This window comes from Toxotes jaculatrix, chromosome 18 (assembly GCF_017976425.1).
Source record: "Toxotes jaculatrix isolate fToxJac2 chromosome 18, fToxJac2.pri, whole genome shotgun sequence".
In the NCBI taxonomy this organism is placed as follows: Eukaryota; Metazoa; Chordata; class Actinopteri; family Toxotidae; genus Toxotes; species Toxotes jaculatrix.
The window spans coordinates 4,568,382-4,590,372 of record NC_054411.1 but is presented as its reverse complement, the minus strand read 5'-3'; the positions used below and the strand labels follow the sequence as shown (position 1 = coordinate 4,590,372).

The window sequence follows — 21,991 nt, the reverse complement described above, 5'->3', positions numbered from 1 at the left end:
GCTCGTGGATACTGAGTGACTTAGGGCTACGATTTTCTACCGATTTGTTGATTCAATCAATTAATCCTTCGATCATGTGAGGTGCACCCAGACTCCAAAAACAGTAGATGGCACTAATGCATCAGTACATTGAATGCGTCACCAGTTGTCACCGTAGAAGAAGAAACGTGTCTCACTAGTCCAATCAGAAGCTACGTTGCTTCATGCAATGCGCAGGCGCTGTAGCGCAGATATTTCATGTGTTATACGTCGTGTCCGGTGGAGGTCACAGACATCTGCAAGAAACCGTGGTGAGTTATGACACACGGCGAAAATGTTTACTTGTATTGGAAAAGCGTGTGCATAGCAATAATTACAACGGGAAGCGGAGACGTTAGTTGTATGTGTTATCTATAAATAACGTTACATCACGAGTATTGAGTAAGTCCATCCGCGAGAGGTAGCATGCGTACCCGGCGTGCTATTTGCATTCGGCCGACACAGGCTTTATTATCATTGTAATATATCTCTCATGTTTTACGGGTTTTATTTTACGAGTCGTAAACCCTTAGCTACGTTGCTCGGTTTAGTCAGCTAAACCTGCCATCGACCTTAGTTCTCAGCTAGCTGGTGAGCTAATGCTAACTAGTGTGCTAACACCCTCAGCCTTGGCATCACTCAGCCCAAGGCCAAAGCCAACTGTTATTGGAAAAGAGGGATTTAACCTTGCTTTCCAAAGATCACCACAAAGCTTAAGTAGTTTACAATGCGTTGGAGTAATGTTGTGAATGTGTCCCAATTGTTTAACCCCTTGTTTCGTCTTAAATGGCCTGTAGGTTGCTGTCATGGCCAAGCTGTTCGAGTCTATTGGGAAGTTGGGGCTGGCCCTCGCCATCGGTGGAGGTGTTGTGAACTCTGCTCTGTTCAATGGTGAGTGCTGGTCAGTTGCACGCCTCATACATCAGTTAAGCAAATTAATTTTCTCAGCCATCTTCAAGCAAAAATACCAATATTTGCAGGCTCAAACGTACAGATTTGCTGCTTTTTCTTGTTCAATTGCGAATCTTAAACGATTAGTCAATTAATTGAGTGACAGGGAAAAAATATTTCTACATGTAATATTTTTTCTTTTATTATTATTATTTTTCCCATAAATAGTGAAATAATATCAAACGCTTTATAATTCCAGAGAGGATTTGTTGCTTTTCTTAATCTCATGTCACATATTTTATTGGGCAAACAAAATGATGGGATATTTTTGACAAATGTTTTATGACCTTTCATAGACCAAACAACCAAAAAATATATATATGTAGATTGATTGATAATGAAAGTCTTTGGCTGAAGCTATATTTGATGGTAAACTAAATATTTTTGATTTATCTTGGGTTGGAGTGTTTGTCAAAACAAGCTCTTGGAAGACATCACCTTGCAGCTGTTGTTTTTTCATTTTCTAGACTGAACAGTTGATCAAGAAAATCATTCTAGTTAGTGGCAGCAAAAAAACTAATTACTATTCACTCTTCAAGCATTGTAGGTAGTGACTACACGCTTACATTACGTGACTACACGCATTACTTACCCTGAGTAATCACTGGCGTGTTCAGTGTCCTCTGGAAGCCTCTACTATGTCTTAACTCAGATCTGTTGTTGTTTACAATTAATCGATGTGTTTGTGACTTTTGTATTTGCAGAATGTTTCTTAATGCTGTGTTAGTGTGGTACAATTGATGAATGTTTCTTAAGATATGCCAGTAATAACTCAGCAGCCATGTAGCTCTTCTGCAATGCAATGTAATTCATATGATTTGAAACCTTCTTAACAAAACATTTGACAGCTGTAAACTATAAAATCTTTTAAGTTGTATACACAAACCTTTTGGCAGAGAGAATAACTACCCATCTTTCCACAGTTGATGCAGGGCACCGGGCTGTGATATTTGACAGGTTCAGAGGAGTGCAAGATGCTGTTGTTGGTGAAGGGACCCACTTCCTCATTCCCTGGGTTCAGAAACCTATCATCTTTGATTGCCGTTCCCGTCCACGCAACGTGCCTGTCATCACAGGCAGCAAAGGTACATCTATAAACAGAGCTGTTGTTCAGCTGTCTCAAAAATCAGTAGACTGTATGGGTTGTTTTGAGGATACAACTAGCTTTTTTTATTATTACATAAGATAGAAACTTTTTTTTTTTTTACTGTAGGCTAATGTGCGCAGTATGAGTTACTCTTAAACCATTTACTCCACAGATCTGCAGAATGTAAACATCACGTTGCGTATCCTCTTCCGGCCGGTGACCGGCCAGCTGCCTCGCATTTTCACCAGTATTGGTGAGGACTATGATGAGAGGGTGCTACCATCTATCACCACAGAGGTCTTGAAGGCTGTAGTGGTGAGTGTCAGTCAAAAAGAGGGGTAACAAATAAACAAATGGAAGTTGTTTTTTTTTTTTTTTGAATCAGCAGATAAATGGAGTCACAAACTACTGTGTGTGTCTTTTCCTCACAGGCTCGGTTTGATGCTGGTGAGCTCATCACCCAGAGAGAGCTTGTGTCTCGGCAGGTCAGTGAGGACCTTACAGAAAGAGCCTCCACCTTCGGCCTCATCTTGGATGACGTTTCGCTGGTATGAAGCTGTAGGCAAATTTTGCAGCAATGTCCAGTTTGTATTTTTGGTTGGATTTTAACTGGGGGAAACAACTGTATTTTGCTCTTTCAGACACACTTGACCTTCGGCAAGGAGTTCACAGAGGCTGTTGAGATGAAACAAGTGGCCCAGCAGGAGGCTGAGAGGGCCCGTTTTGTTGTAGAGAAGGTATTATTTTTAACATACAGATCATCCCAGTTATCCTGAGACTACATGTGCATTCAAAACTTTGTATAGAGTCTCTGGGGGAGAAAGGTGCAAGGCCCAATCAGAGTAATCTTTTTATCCTTTTAGGCAGAGCAACAGAAGCAGGCTGCCATCATCTCAGCAGAGGGAGACTCTCAAGCTGCCTTGCTCATTGCCAACTCCCTAATGGAGGCTGGCGATGGTCTGGTGGAGCTGCGTAAGCTGGAGGCAGCCGAGGACATCGCTTTCCAGCTCTCACGCTCCCGCAACGTCACTTACCTACCCTCAGGACAGGGCACACTGCTGCAGTTACCCCAGTGATGACATCTCACCCCATGTCCACCTCTTGCTGTCTCCACCCATTACACGGGGCCGCGGAAGGGGTGGTTGAAGGATTCAGTAAAGGACTCTCCCAACTTCACACACACATTCCTCCCACTCTTTCTCTGACCAACTCTGGACTGGGCTCTGCTGATAGTAGCATGGTTGGAGACAAAGTGAGAGGTCTGAGATGGATACATTTATGAAGTCCACCCATGTGTAAAGACGTGGAGAGGGGTTGATCGCTCCATATGTGGTAACCTATACATATAGTACTTTGTTTTTGAGAAGAATTGACAATGCAGTAAATTCTCTAAAGATTTGTCTTTGCTAAGTTGTTTCAGATCCTGAGCACTTCATGTGTGCAAAGATACAGAGTGATTCCTTCAAGAGTTAATATGAATAATTGTGAATGATAGATGCTAATACTCTGTTATTGTTGTGTTGGAAAGTTTCATCAAATTGTGTCACTATATTCAAATCTGTAAAAAAAAAAGCCTCTACTTTGGATTCACACTATAAGACACAACTGACGAGAGATGGTTTATGCATTTGAATTAAATTCTCTGTGTGTTCTGACTTGATAGATGGATAAAAAATTCTGAAATACAACTGCTTTCTAGCAAATTGTCTTCATAAATGATATTGCCACCCCTGGTCAATTGGAACGTGCCTGTCAGAAAGTAGATGATGATCCCTCATTCTCTACTGTCATCGCTGTGTCTTTAGTTTGTGTGGAGACAGTATAAGCCCCGTTTTTCAGAAATGGCTCAACTTAACAATAAAATTGTCTTTCTACCTCCCAGTGGTCACACTTGTTGTTAGAGGCCTCCGCTTGTACAGCGTTTCCAACTTAGTGTAATTATAGTTGTCACCACATGAGGGCGCTTCATAATTACGTCCTCTTCTTGATCAAAGCAGAGAATCAGTCAGTTGCACTGTTCGCTGTTTGCTTAACAACTGCTCCAGCATGACATTTCAAAAATATTTAAAAAAAAAATATAAAAGTTTATCTTTCACTGGTAGCTTTAATGTCAGAATGAACATTTCAGTTTTGTAGTGATGATGTATCTTGAAAAATGGCTGGTCGAGATGAAATGTCATTGATTAGTGAAGCAAATTTTAGAAGCATGGTTGAGATTTAAGTGACTGCAATTCAGATTTGTTATTAATTTTGAAACCTTTGTGCTATGAATTGTTGTGGAGGGTTTTTATCATTTTCCATCATCAAAACACTTAATGTTAAAAACCCAACACCGTGTTTTCTGGGATTGTCTGGTATTACAGGAATTCTGGCAGAACATAAAAGATTAGGTCAAAAAATAATGAACAATGATTCAGGATACTGCAATGCCAGTAATTCACTGGTACCAGCCTCTGAAATCTGAACATTTCCTGGTTTTACAGTTTGAACATCATTCATAATTCCCCTTAAGGGAATAATGATGGGCAATTATATATTATTAATTGGTGATTATTAAAGAAAATAATATTGGCGTAATAATAATAATAATAATAATGTCAGATGTACTGTTAATGAAACTTTTGGTTGCAGCTTAACACAACTCCTATGATGTAGTAGTACAACCTTGCAAGAGGTTTTCTGTGTTAATTACCTGACTCGACTGACTGAGGTTTGTTTTGTTTGTAAATAGCTGTCAACTCTTTGCCCAACGTCAAGAACTGTTTAAAATCTTTTAAGAAAATAAATAAAAGTTTAAAAAAAAAAAAAAAAAAACACAACACAACACAACACAACACCATAATATTACAGCATGACAGCAGATGGTAAAAATAGAATAAATTAATTACACTTTCAGGATTTTCCTTTGAGAGGATAAACGGTCCTCAGGGTCTGCTCATTATTATTTAATCAATCAGTGATTTCAGCCCAGCGTGCGCGCGCGCCGTGCCCTGTCTGGTTTGGAGGGGAGACCCAGACACGCCGCCGCGCGCCTGCCCAGACAGCGGCCTGAATGCCTGGGATGAGCGCGGGACGGCGGCGGGACGCGCGAGAGCTTGGCCGGGCCACGTAGCGGGGCTGAGGACGCACCGGCGCAGGTACCTCCGCAGCCCGTAACGCACATCAACAAATAATCTCCCGCATTTTGCACAGGAAAAAAAAAAGACCAGTGGCATTTCTAAATGCACATCCGCGAATGTAGAGAGAGGGCGAGCGAGAGAAGTGCGCGTTCAACCCTGAATCTGTGCAACTCTGATTGCACGAGCGCAAGAGAGAGGTCGCTCTTGGCGGAGGTAAGCCAGCAAACCGACAACAAAATGTTGCTATATAACTTAAATTTGTGCACTTGCGTGTGTGACAAGCACGGCAGCAGCTGGGGAACGCACACAGTGGGCGCCGGTAGCCGGTGGCCGAAGCTACGGTGAGAAATGTCCGTGAGCGGAGCTAGCAGTGACTTTGTGACAGTGTCGAGTTGAGTGGGTTTGTCAGAAACGTTACAGCAGTCTGGGTTTTGTTAGGAAAGCGGCGCTTCTCATCCGGCACGAGAATAAAGACACGTTGATAACAAAGCGTGACATCGGCTTTTCATCTCGCTTCATGTGGGTCCGATAGCTGTCACACTTCCCAATCAAAGTGCAGCATCGAAATTAAGCGTAACGTTAATGCTAAATACCCGACGTTAGTGCTAGCTTTAAGCTAACTAGCCCCAATCTGGGCGGTTTGGGGTGGAAAAAAAGTGAAAGTCTTCTATCTGTTGTTAGTTTATGCATGCCAGCAAATACTAGCTTTAGATGGTGTCGCTTATGCAAGGTAATATGGTTGTTCTTCAGGCTGAGCAACATTGACTGCACTAAAATGTCTAATGGCTGTACCTTGAGCTAATGTAGCCAAGTTAGCTTGTCATGTGTGTGCAGGTTAGTACCTATGGAGTACTGCTAGCTAGCTAAGTAGCCTAAGTTGGCCGGGCCTGCACAGTGTTTAGTGCTGTTGGTTGTACAATGTTGGCTTTTTTGTTTTAACCCCTTCTTTGCTTCATGCACACTGCAACGTCAACTCCAAGTCTCGTAGATGAAAAGATTGCGTTCTGCAAGATGTAGCACTAAAAAAAAAACCCAGAAAGTAGCTGCTGCACCGTATCTCGTGATACTGTATCAAATTGTGTGTGTAGTGTTGGTTTCGCGCTATGAAGCTCCGTTCGCCAGAAACGGTAGGCTTGTTGGACCCAGTTCTTTCGTTTGTATCTCAGAACAGTTTTAATCAGATTATAAACAAAAGAGTCACGTTGGATACTTCCATGCTATCTTTCCCTTTTCAGAATAGAGATATCCAAGTTGTAAACATCAGTGGTCTCTTGTCAGGCTTGACAGTGCTTTTCACAGTGTGGTGATGAGAATAAAGAAACATGGAACCGGGAGAGCTTGAGATGGCTGAGATAATAACCCTCCCACACTTCTATGATACCTCTGACCAAAACCACTAGGTACTGCTCTATGACCCGATTATGGGCTTGAGGGCCAAATACCTACAGAGGCATGAAGCACCCCTGCAGTGCACCACACAGTGAGCTGGTTAAGGTCTTATGAGTTTGGACAGAGTGAGGAATGTGAACCCTCACACGGTCCGCTACAAGCTGCAAAAGGGAAAGCTCATTAAAGTCTAGACTTGAGAGGGAGCATGGATTTGAGGAGCACTGCTGCATAATAAGAGGTAAACGTGACACGTTTTGAGTGCTGCAGACGTCTTGTCTACTGTCACGGCTCAGCCAAGCACTTGTGAACACTTGCACCATTTAGTGGTGTTTGTTTAAGTGATGTGTAGTGCCTTTGCAGTTACACACCCATCCTGTGCCATTCAAATCTTATGCCACAGTAGCATCTGTCTGCTCTCACTGGCTTTGTGGCTTTCCCTATATGAAATGAGTTTTCGTTTCTCATCATGTCTCTGAAGTGAAATCACAGAAGGCTTTAAACTTGTTACTGTTGAATAAACTTTGATTCGAGGGTACGTTTTGCTGAACATTAGTAATGCTTTGGATTACTGAAATGGCCTGTCAGAGACAGACATTCATTGATGCAGTTTTTGTTTTGTTTTTTTTGCATCATGGTGCAAAGTTCATCTTTGAAAGCTATCCAGACTAAAAAAGGCAGTCACAAATGGTAATCATTCCAATAGGTTTGACCTCTGAATCTGACAAGGTGATTGTGTAGACTAATTACCACTGATATTGAGAAGTCGGCGCTCTCGTCGATTCCCACATCAAAGGCTTGCATTATTTCACTGTGAGTGAAACTCTGAAATGACTCATCATTGATAAGTGGGTGGAAGGATTTTACTCAGAACGGTAACATAATGCACTGGGTGTTTATTTATTTGCACGTGTGCTCTCTTGACAGTTTTTTGCAGTGAATTTCAGCCTTTAATTGGTTTCATACTGGAATTGGAAAATTAAATACACTCTTGAAGTTAGCTGTTGTGCTTTCTTTCAAGCCCATAAATGTTTGTTTTAAACATGCATGAGTTTAAAAAGAGAATGGAACCAGCTGATTGCATTTTCATAATTCAAGTTCAGGCTGTGCTTTCTCATGCAATTTATATTCCTCTGTCATCCAGAAGCAGGATAAGCTATTAGGCTTTGTGTAGACAGCCATGTTAGTTGAGTTGCTCTGTCAGTGCAGAGCTTGCCCTCCCCCTGTGGTCTTAATGCTCTCAGAGCTGCTGTCCAATTCTCAGAAAGGATCAGAGTCAGCATGCACAGGAAGACAGGTGTGTCTTGTATGTGTGGATAGTCAAATTATGCATAAATGACTTTCACTTGTGCTTGCAAAACTGGTAGAACAGATTGATGTATGTTTGGCTTTAATAAAGACCAAGCAAACAGTTTAGTTCCATTTACAGCTGCCTTCATTCATGCATGCTTTTTATTTCAGTCTACTGAGATGAAGTGACAGGAGGAACAAAGAAAAAAATCAGTTTAGGATTTACCAAAACAGATTATAGCAGTTAACCGAGAATCAGTTTGACCAGTGCTTCATTTCAGATTGAATATTGAGTTACACAAAGCAACTTCAAAAAAATGGATCACTGAGAGTTAAATACTTGTAAGTCTCCTCTTTTAACTTTCAAAAGGATGTGTCTCTTAGAATTATTCTGGTTTTATTGCAGATTATTCTGAACAAGTGCAGCCTCTGGTCAGTTTGAATTAGAGTTGGAATTGAACTCTGGATAATAAAAAATGAAATAAGGATTGTATTGAAAGTAAAACACAGCACTGAAAAAGTTAGAGAAAAAAGTAGCTGCCTTTTTGTGGCTGGACCTAAAAGAGCTAATTTTGATAAATATTCATGATCACAGCTGTCAGAATAATCAGGGTTATCATTTTTCCATAGCTCTACACTCTTCGTGACACATTTGATCCCCTCCTTTGCACTTTCTCTCGCTCTTTTTTCCTAGCACTCTCTCAAAGCCTTCATGTTAATCGTGACTATAAAATTTAAGATGAGAACAAAGCAGTCCCTCTTGGCCTTTTTATGTTTTCTTTGTATACAGTAGCGCGCCGATTGTTAAAAGAAATAAAGCTGAAGATGTTTGTGAAGACTTAGGAGAGGATGTTTGCTGTCTCCAAGAAAGGAAATGTGTTTTTTGTTTCTTGCTTAGGGAGGTTTTCTAGTGAACCAACCGCCTTGGTGCACACTCATTATGGTTAGCCGGCTGTAAGGTTGTTCGAGGTCATCCAACTGTCAGCCAGGGACACCCGAGCATAGTACGCAAAGGTCAGGAACTAACAAACACTATAAAAGCAAGCAGTCCACTACATATATATATATATTTTTTTAAATTGATACTGTTGTTTTCATGTTTAACTTGCATAAACATGATGATATTACTGTGGGTTCCAAATTGTGCAGCGCTTAGGCCTGATTGAAAGGTTGAAATACAGTTTCCTGTGGTTGTATTTGCAATAGAAGCTCCTGAGCTGTGGTTACACTATGCTCTCTAACAGTCAATGGGAGGTGTGAGCACATTGACGTGTGTTGTTTAAAACTAAAGACAGTCTTGTGTTTAATCAGTGCTTTGAGTTCATGTTGGTTTCTTTTTCTGGGAAACATTCAGATTATTTTTTTTTAATTATTTTTACCAGATGTTACACAGGAAGGATGAGAAACAGAGCGACAGTCAAGACAAGTTTTTGACCGAGCGACTGTTTGTTTATTGTTAAGGTTTCAAAACTGAGATTATAGGTGATATAACGTGATTGCATCTGTGTTTACGTATAGTTCACTGCCGTTGATAATGAACCGTCAACAAGCTTTTCAGGTTTATTTGTTCAAAGACTCATCTAAAAAGTTTTATCTGATCATCTTGAAGAACATATCTTACATCTTTTATCCAGAGTGGGGGATAAGCAGTAATGTTTTATAGTGAGGTGTTTCACTTGTGGTCTGGAAATATTTAGACTGCTCGTGTATTTTGAAGTCGAATTCTCTCACATTCATTTGTGAAGGCTGTGGTTTCTACTCCTACACACAACACTGAAACATTTGTGGGCAAAGGCTGCTGTCGTCGTGGAAAAACTTGACAATATGGCTGTAGTTTCAGTTCACAGATGCTCTAGTGACACTAGACAGCGGAAGAAAACCTTTTCTAATCTCATGTATATTCCACCCTGTTTGCCTTATCTCACAGGTAATGCACTGTAAATGGCTCTTCAAGCAAGACACAGAAGTCCTTACAGCAGTTCCATGTCTGGTATTCAGCTCGTCTTTACCTGCTCTGCAATTTGAAGATACTGGCACCCTGCAGAGCAGCAGTCTTCAGAGAAACTGAGTCTCGAACCTGCCTACACCTCGCGTAATAACTGGAGAGGAATTTTGCTTCAAATGTTAAGCATCAAAGACCCTGAGCCTTTAATTTTGCAGTCTAATCTTTAAGCATATGAAACAACACTTGGAACAGATTGTATGTCTTTCCAACTGCATTCCCTGCCTTGGACAGTATGGATGCTCTCTTTGAATCAGGTTGACTGTCTCTCACCTCATCCCCTCCTTCCTGTCTCCTCAGCAGAAGGAAGGTGGGGGATTGGTGTGGCGTCCCCTGCCCCTCCGCTAGTCTAACAAGGCATCATAGCAGTAATTCTTTTGCATTTCCTTGTGGCCCTACCAACTCCATCCCTCCATTCCCTCCCCCTCTTCATGAAATCCTGCCAGAGCCTCAAGGAAGAGGTTTCCGTCCCTAGCCTTGGCGGGATGTCACAGGAGGAAGGACGCAGGGCGCCAGTGTCCCAGTCCTATTTTCACTCCCCTAACCCAGATCTGGACCTGACAGGCAAGCTTTACAAGAGGGAGGTTGGTGGCAAGCCTTATTCTGTGTTAGTGGACAATAAAATGGCAGCCAAGACATCCATGGGAGATCAGAACATTGGTCAGTTGCCCACACAACATGTGACTCCGCAGCAACATCAGCAGTATTTCAGAGAGGGAGGAGCAGGACAGGAGGTGGGGATGCAGGGGTCCCAGACTGGCAACAACGGCACCTCTGACGACTCTGAAGACGACGACAACGATGAGGAGGAAGAGGGCGAGGATGAGGATGGCGAGGAGGAGGGCTTCAAGCGTGAGCAGATCATTGTTGAGGTTAACCTGAACAACCAGACTCTTCATGTGTCCAAGGGTGACAACAAAACTGGAACCACAGCAGAGGACTCCGAGAGAGCTGGCAGTGATGACGACGACGACGATGACGATGAGGAAGAAGAGGAGGAGGAGGAGGACAGCCCTGACGAGGAAGAGGAGGAAGATGATGAGGAAGATGAGATCGAAAGCCGAAGAACGAGGTCAAAGAGGGCCCGTCGGGGTGCCAGTAGCACAGCAGCTCCCAGTCAGCCGCGGAGGAAAAGCCTCAGAACAGCTCTGAGCACTGCCACAGCTGGAATGACCACCAGGGGGCGACGGAAGCGCATGGAGCCTCCAAAGAGCATGCGCAGATCAACCAGGTCGGCCCCGTCGTCTGCCGGTTCCACGACCACAGCGACAGGAGGGAAAGCGGAGGTGGAGGAGAAGGAGATGCTGGCATGTGAAAAGTGCCCTCGAGTGTTCAACACGCGCTGGTACCTGGAGAAGCACATGAACGTCACACACAGGCGAATGCAGATTTGCGACAAATGTGGGAAAAAGTTTGTCCTGGAGAGTGAGCTGGCCTTACACCAGCAGACTGACTGTGAGAAGAACATCCAGGTAAAGCAAACCTGTCTGTATTTTTCTGTAATTATCCTTGCAAATGTTCAAATATTCTTTATGGTAGTGCAGTGCATTTCCATGGTTTCACATAATGTTAGACACTAAGATGTTGCCAGTTTATTTATATTCATAATTGATTTATTGTTTTGTTTTTTTTATGCATTAACCTGATGTTCAAGTGGATTATTATTTTGCACACATACAGAGTACAGTCAACATTTGACACAAAGCTGTTGTATTTCCTGTTAAACATAGTTCATGTAGAGTAAGTGTTTAAAAAAAGTGTGAGGTAAAGTAACAAGTTAGTTTTGTTTCTCAGAAGTTAAACACAAGTTAGATGCCTATACTCAACCGTACTGCTTAACAATATTAATGATGTTTTATGTTTTCCAGTTGTGAATTATTGGTAATACTTGAGCAGGAAATTTATTAACACACACACACACACTTACACACATTTCACACATCACATCACATACACACATTCTGAAACTGCTAGCATGTAGAATCAGCAAACTGGGTCCAATATGGTTTCACTTCTCTAAAACTGAAAAAGGTGATTTGGCATATTAATACCCAGGGGTAATATGTTTTGAATATTTTAAATTAGACCCCCCCGTTTTGTTGAGTTTGATCTGCATGGTTGGTTATTTTGTCAAGAAAGTATTGTCAGTTTGCCCCAGCTGCTTAAACCAGTTGAAACTGAATGTGAAAAATACTAACAGATCAAAACAGAGATATCGTTGTCAGTGTTTTTAACAACATTAACTTTTATCCTTTTATCATATAAACAGTCGAAACCAACATTTTAGAATCTACAGACCAGAGAAGAACCAGTTATGGCTCTGTTTAAATCTGTCTTCAGTAGGCTGACTTTAGTAACTGAACATCTGAGTGATAAAAGCATTAGTGAGGCTACCAGCAGACCTGTGGCAGCCGTGTTGGAGCTTCAGGGCTCATGGTTGAGGTGGAAGACAATGTGCACAAAAACTGTTTTCCTGGTGCTTCACCAATTTTACAGAAACGGAAACGAGAGAGACACTGCTGAAAAATATCACGTGATATTTTGGCCAACTTTTGCCAGAAGGCATGTGGAAGATTCTGAAACAAATAGTAGGAAGCCTCTTTGATTGGGAGCATAATTAAGCTTTTGGCTATTATATAAGCTCCTTTGGTGTTGTGTTTTGCATACTGGTAGCAGCCTGATTTTTTGTGGGGATGCTTCTTTGCAGTAGGCCCTGCAGTCTGCAAGATAACTGCCGTCACAGAACTGAATTTATTTTCCAGCAACCCCAAACATTAAGCCAGAGATGAACAGGAACGACTCCAAAATGGCAGTGTTAATGTTCTGTGGTGGCCAAGCCAGGAATTTGTGCAGTTTTGCAAAGAAAAAAAAAAATGCAACGTGATAGAGATATACCTTGATTTATGTCTTTTCACTCATTTATACAGTTTACTTTGAAATTTAAGCTTCTTTCTTTTGATCAGTGTTAATTTACATCCACTGTCATTCGGTTTCACAGAACTAAACATGACAAGGTCCACACAGGCCTCACTCAAGTAATGTAGTTTATTTACTGGACATCCGCAGCTCTTAAACAACACTGAATCCAGTTTCCTCAAAAAAGGCCTTTGAAGGCTTTTAAGAAGTCTCAAATTTCATTTGCAAAGTTCTTGAACATTTTTCTTGCCTGCTGTAAACAGCAATTGTTTTTTTTTTTTTCCTGGTCTTTTTTTGTGTGTAGTTGTGGGCTGCCGGGAGATGTTTTACAGCTCTCAACTACAAGTGTGACAGTGGATTGTGCTACAAGAGGCTTTTCAATCCTCTATTGTGCAGTTTCAGTCTGCAACCTCAGACTTTCAGCAAACACTGCAAAAAATTATGTAAATGTCAGTAAATTCAAGGTATTAAAAGGTATTGAAGTTCATTTTATGTCGTATTAAAGTCTTAAAAAGAAATCCTGATGCAATTAAATCACAAATCACCTCAACAAGCCAAATTAGCACTGATAAAAATCCACATACTGTATTTCCCTTTGTTTCTGTTATGCAATAGACCAAACAGCATCAAAGCTGTTTGGTCTATTGGCTGTCATCAGGTATCAAGAGGGATTTCAGCAAATGAAATCCATGCTGAATTCACCCCAGCAGAGGGAGCTGGAGTATGAGGAAACAGTTTTAGCAAATGTGAACCACCTAATGGCCCTCAGGTTTCATTGTTCAACAATAAGCTTAATTATTTTTTGTTTTCTTTTGTGTGTTCTTCAGTGTGTCTCCTGCAACAAGTCTTTTAAGAAGCTGTGGTCGCTGCACGAGCACATCAAGATTGTGCACGGCTATGCAGAGAAGAAGTTCTCATGTGAAATTTGTGAGAAGAAGTTCTACACTATGGCTCACGTCCGTAAGCACATGGTTGGTAAGTGGGAGCCTGTTTTCACAGTTCCTATTGTGCTTCGTCACCTTAATATCCCGTACTCTGGGTGTGAGCAACCACACCGGCTCTTAGTTCAATGCAATTAACCATGACAAAATAATGTTTTATATTATAGATATTTTTCATGGTATGCAATGGTCAGAGTTGGAGCTGAACACAGTTCATTGTTTCAGGGTTTTTAGAATCAACTGTGTCTACAAGTGGAAATAACACACCCTGCATTAGTATGTTACCTCTGGTTGTGTAGTAGTCTTCTTTGTTCATACACAGCTATCGCATTTGAAACCTTGATATTACCTTATCAGGTTTATTCAGTTGTCTCTCTGTGTTGTTTTCCTCTTTCTCTCTTTCATGCATCTCTTCGCCCGAACGCAGCTCACACTAAGGACATGCCGTTCACCTGCGAGACATGTGGGAAGTCGTTTAAACGCAGCATGTCTTTAAAAGTTCACTCACTCCAGCACTCTGGAGAGAAACCCTTCCGTTGTGAGGTAAGATGCATACCTTGTGGCCTTCTTCAGAGATGATGTCCCGTATTCAGTTAAATCCAGATTGGGCTGAGATCTGGTTGAGTTTGTTGTGCTGAATGCTAATTGTCCTTCAGTGTGTTCACAGATGCATTTGTTTCACACTCAGCTATTCAGTATGAACATGCCTGGGTTTAAAAGTCAAATATGGACTTGTTTTATCCACTTATGACTGCGTTCACTAAAAGGCATTTTAGAGCTGAAAGGGGCCTGCTTGCCTTGTTCGCTAATTTTTTTTTTGTTGTTAACCCTTTCACATGCCGCTGCTGTTGAAATATGTGTTTCCATGTGAAGGTCATTCATATAACGTGGAAGACGTACGACATATGACTTTTACCACAACCGTTCCCAGCCCAGACGCAGTGCATTTTCTACGTAGCCTAAATTCCACACTTGAATGATGAGTTTTTCTCTCCACAGTCATGGTTGTGATTTACTTTCCTGCTCAAAACACCCTTGATCAAACATGTTAGAGTCTGTATAATGTTTATATGCTGGTGTGATGGTATTCAGCAGATATTGTCTGTCTTAAACACACACACACACCGCTAAATGTCATTGTCTTTCTTCCTTGTCCCGTGCAATGTATTTATTTTGAGTTGAGGGATTGTGTGTCTGGAGTGGCGTGACTGAAGGTTATAGTTTCAATGAATTTGCCCCTGTGTGCTTCAAACAGAGCCTCAAGGTGGTTTTCACTCATTAGTTTGAGCAGATGCGCCTTGTGGTTTATGAACAACCCAAAATAGTCAGTTATATTCAGTTGATGTCTGTTTTGGGGCTGGGGTGGGGGTGAGAGGGGGGGCATCCTTCTGTATTTCAAACATTCATTGGGCTGTTGTGTCATCTGAGTTATACGGAGAGTCAAACCAAGTCAAATATTAGCAAACCACGCATACACGGTGTTCACCAACTGACTGGAACCTAAGAAGAAAATAGAGCTAAATGCTTCTGTGTTTTGCAGCTTGGACTGGCCTCTTTTATAGATGCATTTTGTCACAGTGTGCATCAAGATTTCCAACCCGGTTTGTGCTCAACAGAGTCGGTAGCAGTTGATAATCGTAACCCTGTCCCGACTCATTAATTCAGAGGAAGCTGACAGATGGGGTGCTTTACTCCCACCCAAGGCCTTTTAATGTCCAACCACTTGAATGGACCTCGCACAGGGAGCATGTGTGTATGGGTGGAGCTGCTCTGATTAAAAGTTTGAAGCCATCCTACACTGTAACATGTAATCATATGCTTATTAAGGGTGTATGTAACATATAGGCCATTCTCCTCAGTGGTCTTACAGTGTACTGTCGTATGGAAAACTGCTAGATTTTTTTTCCCCCTCAACATTTATTTATCCAGGTTGTGCCACTGAGGTTGTAAATATCTAATTTCAGGAAAAGACCTGACCAAGAAAGCCTCATAAGACAAATACACAGTGTGGTCACAAGCACACGCACATACTCTGGGCTGGGCTAAATCCAGTTGTTTAGTCTGACTCTAACTAAACAGTGTCTTTGAAATGCATGTAAAGGTGTTCCACACTTTACTGCCTCACTTGTTGCAGTAACCTGGTTTCTTTTGCGCATGCATAGTATGTACAGTAGTCACATGACAGCAGTGTACACACAACTGTAAACTGTAAACCTGTGTTTTCTCTGCTGTAGAACTGCGACGAGCGGTTCCAATACAAGTACCAGCTGCGCTCCCACATGAGCATTCACATCGGACACAAGCAGTTCATGTGCCAGTGGTGTGGCAAAGACTTCAACATGAAACAGTATTTTGATGAGCACATGAAAACACACACAGGTGAGAAAAGACAAGTGTTGGGAGTCTTCTTATGTACGTACGTAGATCAATTCTGCTGAGGTTTTTTGGTCTGTTGTTTTTGCTTTTTTTTGATCCCAATAACTTCTTCAGGGACCTAAACTTTCACTTTCAAAGCCCTCTCCAACTGCAGGAGCTACAAATCTCACAACCTTTACAGGAACTTAGGAACTCAACCAAACAACCAAAAGAACCGAGGTTTAAATTTAGTTCCTGGGCTATAAGGAGTTCCTCATCCAGAGATGGTAGCTTCCAGTGGCCTAGGAACAATAAGGGTGGAGTCCTCAGTAAACAGCTGATCAAAGACTGATGCAACTTTTATAGAAGATTAATTCAGGCTGCAAGCAACTGCTCGTCATTAGTTTCAGTATTAGAATTTGGGAATGGAATTTCTTGTAATGTTATTGACACTTAAAGATGTGCAGCCAACTTTCCAACCAGTCTAAAAGGGACAAGGATAACAGAAGGTCAGGGAATAAGACAGACTTGCAAGAACAGTGTTTCAAAAAGTGTGGTCTGCGTAGTAGCTGAAGTCGGAAAAGTACTATTTTGGAGAAAGGCGTCTCGCCTTTCTGGCATTTTCAGTCTTCCCATCCATCTTTGCACATCTCCTTTCCAGTAGTTAAACAGAAAATTACAGTGAACAACAAAATGACTGCTTCATGCAAAAATGTTTCGCACAAGCAGTCATTTTGTAGACTTAAATCAGTCTGCTTTGCTTGGTGTCCACAGTTCTTCAGATAGAACTATGGATATAAATGTAAAAGCGTCTAAAAGTCGTCTTGTGACTGATTTAAGTCCTGAGTCACTTGTTCAAGTTTATTGAAAATGCCATGTAAATTTCTTTAAAGTTGTTGTCAGTTGCAATGTTTGTTTTTTTTTATTCTGTCATTTGCAAATCTAAATACAGATTGTCTGCAATTCTGAAATGTTTAGAGATGAAAACTAACAAACAACTGTGAGATCCTGAGATCTGTCAGTCAGTCAGCCAGCTAGTCTCCATGCACTCCCTATAAAAGGAAAGACAGGGGATGTTGCCAAGATGAACATTATAGTGGTGAGAGCTAGGAGACTTTGCCCAGTTTTTTTAATGAGAGGGACATTTCACATCAAAGAGCAGCCTTGCATATATTGCGGCTTGTAATAACTACCCAGACACATGCTGTGTAACGTCCCTCTGATTTTCTGTCCCTGCTGCATTGCTATTTCTAAGACCAAACTTAGCCTGCATGTCCTTCACTGTTTTTCTCAAGTCTTGCCTGCCGTGGGTGGACACACCGCTCTCCATTGGCCCTCGCAGTTCTATTTGTGATGTGTAATTACACTACCCTCTCCTCTCCCTGCCGCTAGGAACCAATTTAGCCTCCTGCAGCAGGAGACACACCCAGTCGTGCCCTGTAATAGGCAGCGCACATGTTAAACACCCAGAGTTTGGTTCACTGCACGCAGATTTTTCATGAATCCTTGGGAGTGAGTGAAATGTAACAGTTACAGAAGGGTAGCACATTAGCCGTCACCTTTTGATATTCAGTTGGTTTGGAGGAGCTTCGCACATAACATGCCAGAATAAGGCACTTAGAGAGCTCTTCAGCAGCCTGTTAATAGATGGCTGTGTGGGTGGTAGCAGGCACATTCAGTGGCTCCATGGAGGGAGGTTAATGAGAGCGGCATTCCAACGGAGCTGCTGTTGTTCACTTTCACATCTCCTCCTCTCAGAGTGTGAATGGTAATAGCTTCCTGCGGAGTGGGTGGGTTGACAGCAAAGACCCTCGATTCAAGATGGCAACTTATTTGCATTTTGAAAAGAACTGCTGCTCTCTGCAGAGAGAAATGGTCAAAAAATGGGGGGGGGGGGGGAAAGTTAACTTTAATCAGTTGATTATTTTAAAATTTGAAACCATCACATTTGACAGCAAAGGATTTGACTCCACATCGTATTATTTTCTCTGAATAGCTCACGCTCTCTTTGTTAACTGATACAGTGTCTGTTCCGCTCACACGTTGCCCTCTTATTTTCTGAATGTGTGCAGGAGAGAAGCCTTTCATTTGCGAGATCTGTGGAAAGAGCTTCACCAGCCGGCCCAACATGAAGCGCCACCGCCGCACCCACACAGGGGAGAAGCCCTATCCCTGTGAGGTGTGTGGCCAGCGCTTCCGCTTCTCCAACATGCTCAAAGCACACAAAGAGAAGTGTTTCCGGGTCACCAGCCCTGTGGTTCTGCAGACCAGCCCACCTGTGCCTGTCCGAATCTTTGCCAACACCTTCTCCTCCTCTTCCTCCACCTCTGGCCCCGGCCCCTCAACTGCCACCCCAGCCACCACCTCAGCGTCGCTGGGCCTCAACCCGACAGGAGGGCCCATGCCTCCGCGAGGCCCTGTTGGACACCCATTCTCCCATGTGCAGCTCCAATCAACCCCTTCTCACCATCATCCCCACCCCTCAACAACCCAACAGCATCTCTCAAACACACCCCAACATACCCCACCTCACCCCCACCACCACCTAGCTGTTCCCCCAGTCTCCCACCTGCCCCCGCCCCCTGCTCTTTTCAAGAGTGAGCCCCTAAACCACTGTGGGCACGAAGACAGCAGCTATCTGCACCACATGGCCCCCCCTGACAAGGGTCCTGGAGCCCCACAGCACCACTGAACTGTGCTCCAGCACTGCAGGCCCAAACCAAACCGCGCCTTGTTCCCCTTCTTCTCATAGTCCTGCCTCAGTCTCTCAGTTGCAAGGCCCCTAATACGAGGGTACTCCTCTCAAATAAATTTAAATAAATCAAGCTAAACATACACACCTGTGTGTGTGTGTGTGTGTGAAAGATTCAGACTAATACACGTTCAGTTCACACATTATTTAAGCAAAACCCCGACTTATAAAAAAACCCTTGTCAACTGACAAAGATTTTACAACCTCTAGAAATTTTTTTTTTCTCGGACATTTTCTAAGGAAATCTAGACAAAACAATTTCTGTGCGAGTTCTCTATCTGTACATTGAATGGTGTAAAGTATCTTCATCAAAAGCTGCTGATGGAAGTCGACGTATGTATTACCTGGGCTTCACGGATCATCAAAGATCGGTGTCATTGAACTTTCGTCTTTATGTCAAGTTGACTTATGGTTGCACATTGGTCCGGACTTTTGCTTTCTGTGCAGGTCCTCCCCATAGCAATACTCAAACTATCCTCCGAGTTGTACTGCAGAGCCTCGGACCCCATAGAAATGTTTAATGAATGTTGTAACTGGTTCTACCTGAGTCTTTCTCTGTCCTAAGGCTGAGGACGTCTGTCAGAGGGGCAACAGCAGCTGTGCAAAATGCAGTGCCATAGGTTACAGTAAGAGGGGGGAGGGAGTGGGGATTTTTGTAAAGGACATTGGATAAAATGTTTTGTAAATGGTTAGTTGGATCTGGACCTAGTCCGAGATTCATATCATGGTTAAACGGTGCTTTCCATTCCAGTACATAAAATATTTCTTAATTTTGCTTTTCCATTTGATTTTCAGAAATGTAATATTACAAATTAACAATGTATTGTGTCATACAGAAAATGTCTTGCCAGCCTGGTTTTTCTACAATGGATTTGAGGTTTGACTTAGATATTTTGTGAACAAGAAACTTATGCAGGACATGCCCTAGGCACACGCAGCCTCACACTTACTCAAGCACATGCAAAAGACAAAGACCATATGGTCACTGATTTGCTTACTGTGATCAGTGCAACCTCAGCTTTCAGTACTGTTGGTCAACAGATGCTTTTAGATAACACATGACTGTCAAAATACTGCCACTGTGAGGGGCCAGACACATGGCCCCATCAGGATTTTACCCCACCTCCCTTCGCTGCTGTCGAAATGATACGGGTTACCATGTTAAAGGTCATTTGACACACACACACACAGTATACACACCTGGGACCTTTTTTCATCACAGGTCTTAAGAAACAAGTATGCATATTCCTCTCAGCCTGTATTCCAGTTTTTGGTGTGGGGCGTTACGATGTTAAAGGTTTGTTTTTGACCTTCATCATACTGACAAACATTGATCCACACAGGCAAACGCGTCTAAACCTGTTGAATGTTGCCTACGCAGAATGATGGCTGATGAGTCATTCATATGTTTTTTTTTTTTTTTTTTTAATGTTCTCTGATAATTTGCTCAGTTTTAAGCTAATGAATGGTTCTGTAGTGTAGATATACTGATGTTAGCACATGATAGGAAATGTCAGGATAAAAGGCAGTGGTCATACAGTTCTGAATACTTGGAATTCTTGTATAGATAAGCGTACATGTGATCAAGTCGACGCAAGAAATTACATTTATTTAATGTAACAGCCAACGGTGTGAATGTTATACGTTTAAAAGAAGCAGAAATGGTTGGCAAGTACTTGGCATGAATTTGGGTTGCTTGGTTGTTACCCCTTCGCTCAGTCTGACATCGTGTTGAGGAGGAACATTGAGCTTTGTGTGTATGTGTATGTGTGTGTGTGAGTGTGTGAGTGAGCGTGTGTGTGTGTGTGTGTGTGTGCATGCATTAGTCTCTACCAGTCCGTTTGTCTGTCTGTCTGTCTGCCTGTCTGGTTGTCCCCCAGTGCTCTTGTACCAAAAGCTGCTTTTTACACAGTGTGCCCCAGTATATGTGTATTTTGGGGATACCTGAGATGGACAATAGCAGTAAATCTTACATGATCCTCTTTCTGTCGCACTAACGGTATTCTATCTGAAGTGGTTAAGCTCAGTAGTTAAGGATGTCCCTTTTTATTTTTATTTTTTTATTTGAGACCTGCGATTATCCTGCCATTTCTGTGGGTCTTAATACCGCTACATTATTTGCTTATCATGCTGTCCCCTCCCTTGGTTTCACTGCTGTGCTTCAGCATTTTGCAGTATGGATCTTTGTCTTGTTTTTTTTTTGTTTTGTTTTTTTTAAAAAGCCTTTTCATTTGTGTGTATTCTCTGCACTTTACTGCTGCGTGGGTGAGGCGCAGGGAAGGGAGGGACTGACAATGTATTGTGGAACAGAGTGCAGTTGTGGCTGCATGGGAAAGGGTGGAGGTGATTACTTTGAGTGGATGTTTTTAGGCAAGGAAAGGAGGAGAATCCCCGGTGGCGGCGGCTAGTGTGGAAGGGACCATAGCAAGCGGAGGGCATTTCTTTTTTGTATGTGCTTAAATTTTAATTTTTTTAAAAAAAGAAATACCCTCCTGCTCCGATACAGACCTCCCCTCAGAGTGAAAGCAATGTTCCTCCTGCTGTGGCAACTTTACACTAGCCCCTCCGAGCTACGTCTGAAATACTGTACATTCTTCTGTTTGTCTCTCTCTCTGTCATGTCCTGCTATGTCTTTCTGTTTGCCGAATGATTCTCCTCCTCCTTTCTTTGTTAAATAGAATGCACTTTCTACTAAAATTCTTGGCTAGTTAAGAAAAAATAACATTGTATATTCTTTAAAGATGTTTTAAAAAAAAATCAATATACTTTTTCCCCTTTGTATTTTTAACCACTTAATGTAGCATTGCGTATTTTATTATTGTATCTGGTACAAAATGTGCAGCTTTATAATGTCCTGGTTTGTCTTTTTTTGTATGTTATCTGGAGCTTGAGGAGAAGTGGAAAAAGTTGGGCCTTTTTTTGATAATGTACATTTAACTGACTGCTAACTTTGAGAAGTAAAAAAACAAGTAGCCATGATTATCACACACTTGCGCGTCTCTCTTTGTCTTCGAACTCTGTTGGTTTGGCTGGAAACAGAAGACACGTGACTGAATGTGAACTTCAGAAGAAAAGTAGGGATTGTGCACAACATGTTCCTGATGTAGGTCAGTGGGTTTGGTTTCAGATAAGCTTTGCTGAAAAGCTTAAATTCCAACTGGCTGTGGCATCTGC

At 42.2% G+C, this 21,991-nt stretch overlaps 2 protein-coding genes across 5 annotated transcripts; both read left to right on the top strand.

Annotated features, from left to right (window-relative positions):
- Window positions 1–222: 222 nt before the first annotated feature.
- On the top strand, window positions 223–3,932 carry phb (prohibitin). Its single transcript, XM_041062561.1, has 7 exons — window positions 223–290; window positions 816–909; window positions 1,893–2,054; window positions 2,229–2,371; window positions 2,488–2,604; window positions 2,698–2,793; window positions 2,920–3,932. The coding sequence occupies exons 2-7, from the start codon at window positions 825–827 to the stop codon at window positions 3,130–3,132; spliced, it is 816 nt and encodes a 271-aa protein (XP_040918495.1). The 5' UTR covers window positions 223–290; window positions 816–824; the 3' UTR covers window positions 3,133–3,932.
- Window positions 3,933–5,029: 1,097 nt separating this feature from the next.
- znf652 (zinc finger protein 652) lies at window positions 5,030–21,802 on the top strand. 4 transcript variants are annotated; one of them, XM_041062538.1, is made up of 7 exons: window positions 5,030–5,193; window positions 8,750–8,865; window positions 9,779–11,325; window positions 13,597–13,744; window positions 14,138–14,253; window positions 15,945–16,089; window positions 18,138–21,802. In XM_041062538.1, the coding sequence occupies exons 3-7, from the start codon at window positions 10,285–10,287 to the stop codon at window positions 18,755–18,757; spliced, it is 2,070 nt and encodes a 689-aa protein (XP_040918472.1). In that variant the 5' UTR covers window positions 5,030–5,193; window positions 8,750–8,865; window positions 9,779–10,284; the 3' UTR covers window positions 18,758–21,802. The 4 variants fall into 4 exon arrangements, with proteins under 4 accessions (XP_040918472.1, XP_040918471.1, XP_040918470.1 ...); XM_041062537.1 differs by having other exon boundaries at window positions 5,030–5,388; XM_041062536.1 differs by lacking the exon at window positions 8,750–8,865.
- Window positions 21,803–21,991: the final 189 nt, after the last annotated feature.

What these genes read in the sequence shown, in the direction of transcription:
- znf652 (XM_041062536.1), top strand. Translation starts at nt 10,285, where the DNA reads ATGAAATCCTGCCAGAGCCTCAAGGAAGAGGTTTCCGTCCCTAGCCTT. An exon ending in ACTGTGAGAAGAACATCCAG is followed by an intron (nt 11,326 to 13,596) that starts GTAAAGCAAACC and finishes TGTGTTCTTCAG; the next exon opens with TGTGTCTCCTGCAACAAGTC. An exon ending in CGTCCGTAAGCACATGGTTG is followed by an intron (nt 13,745 to 14,137) that starts GTAAGTGGGAGC and finishes GCCCGAACGCAG; the next exon opens with CTCACACTAAGGACATGCCG.
- phb (XM_041062561.1), top strand. Translation starts at nt 825, where the DNA reads ATGGCCAAGCTGTTCGAGTCTATTGGGAAGTTGGGGCTGGCCCTCGCC. An exon ending in GAACTCTGCTCTGTTCAATG is followed by an intron (nt 910 to 1,892) that starts GTGAGTGCTGGT and finishes ATCTTTCCACAG; the next exon opens with TTGATGCAGGGCACCGGGCT. An exon ending in TGTCATCACAGGCAGCAAAG is followed by an intron (nt 2,055 to 2,228) that starts GTACATCTATAA and finishes TTTACTCCACAG; the next exon opens with ATCTGCAGAATGTAAACATC.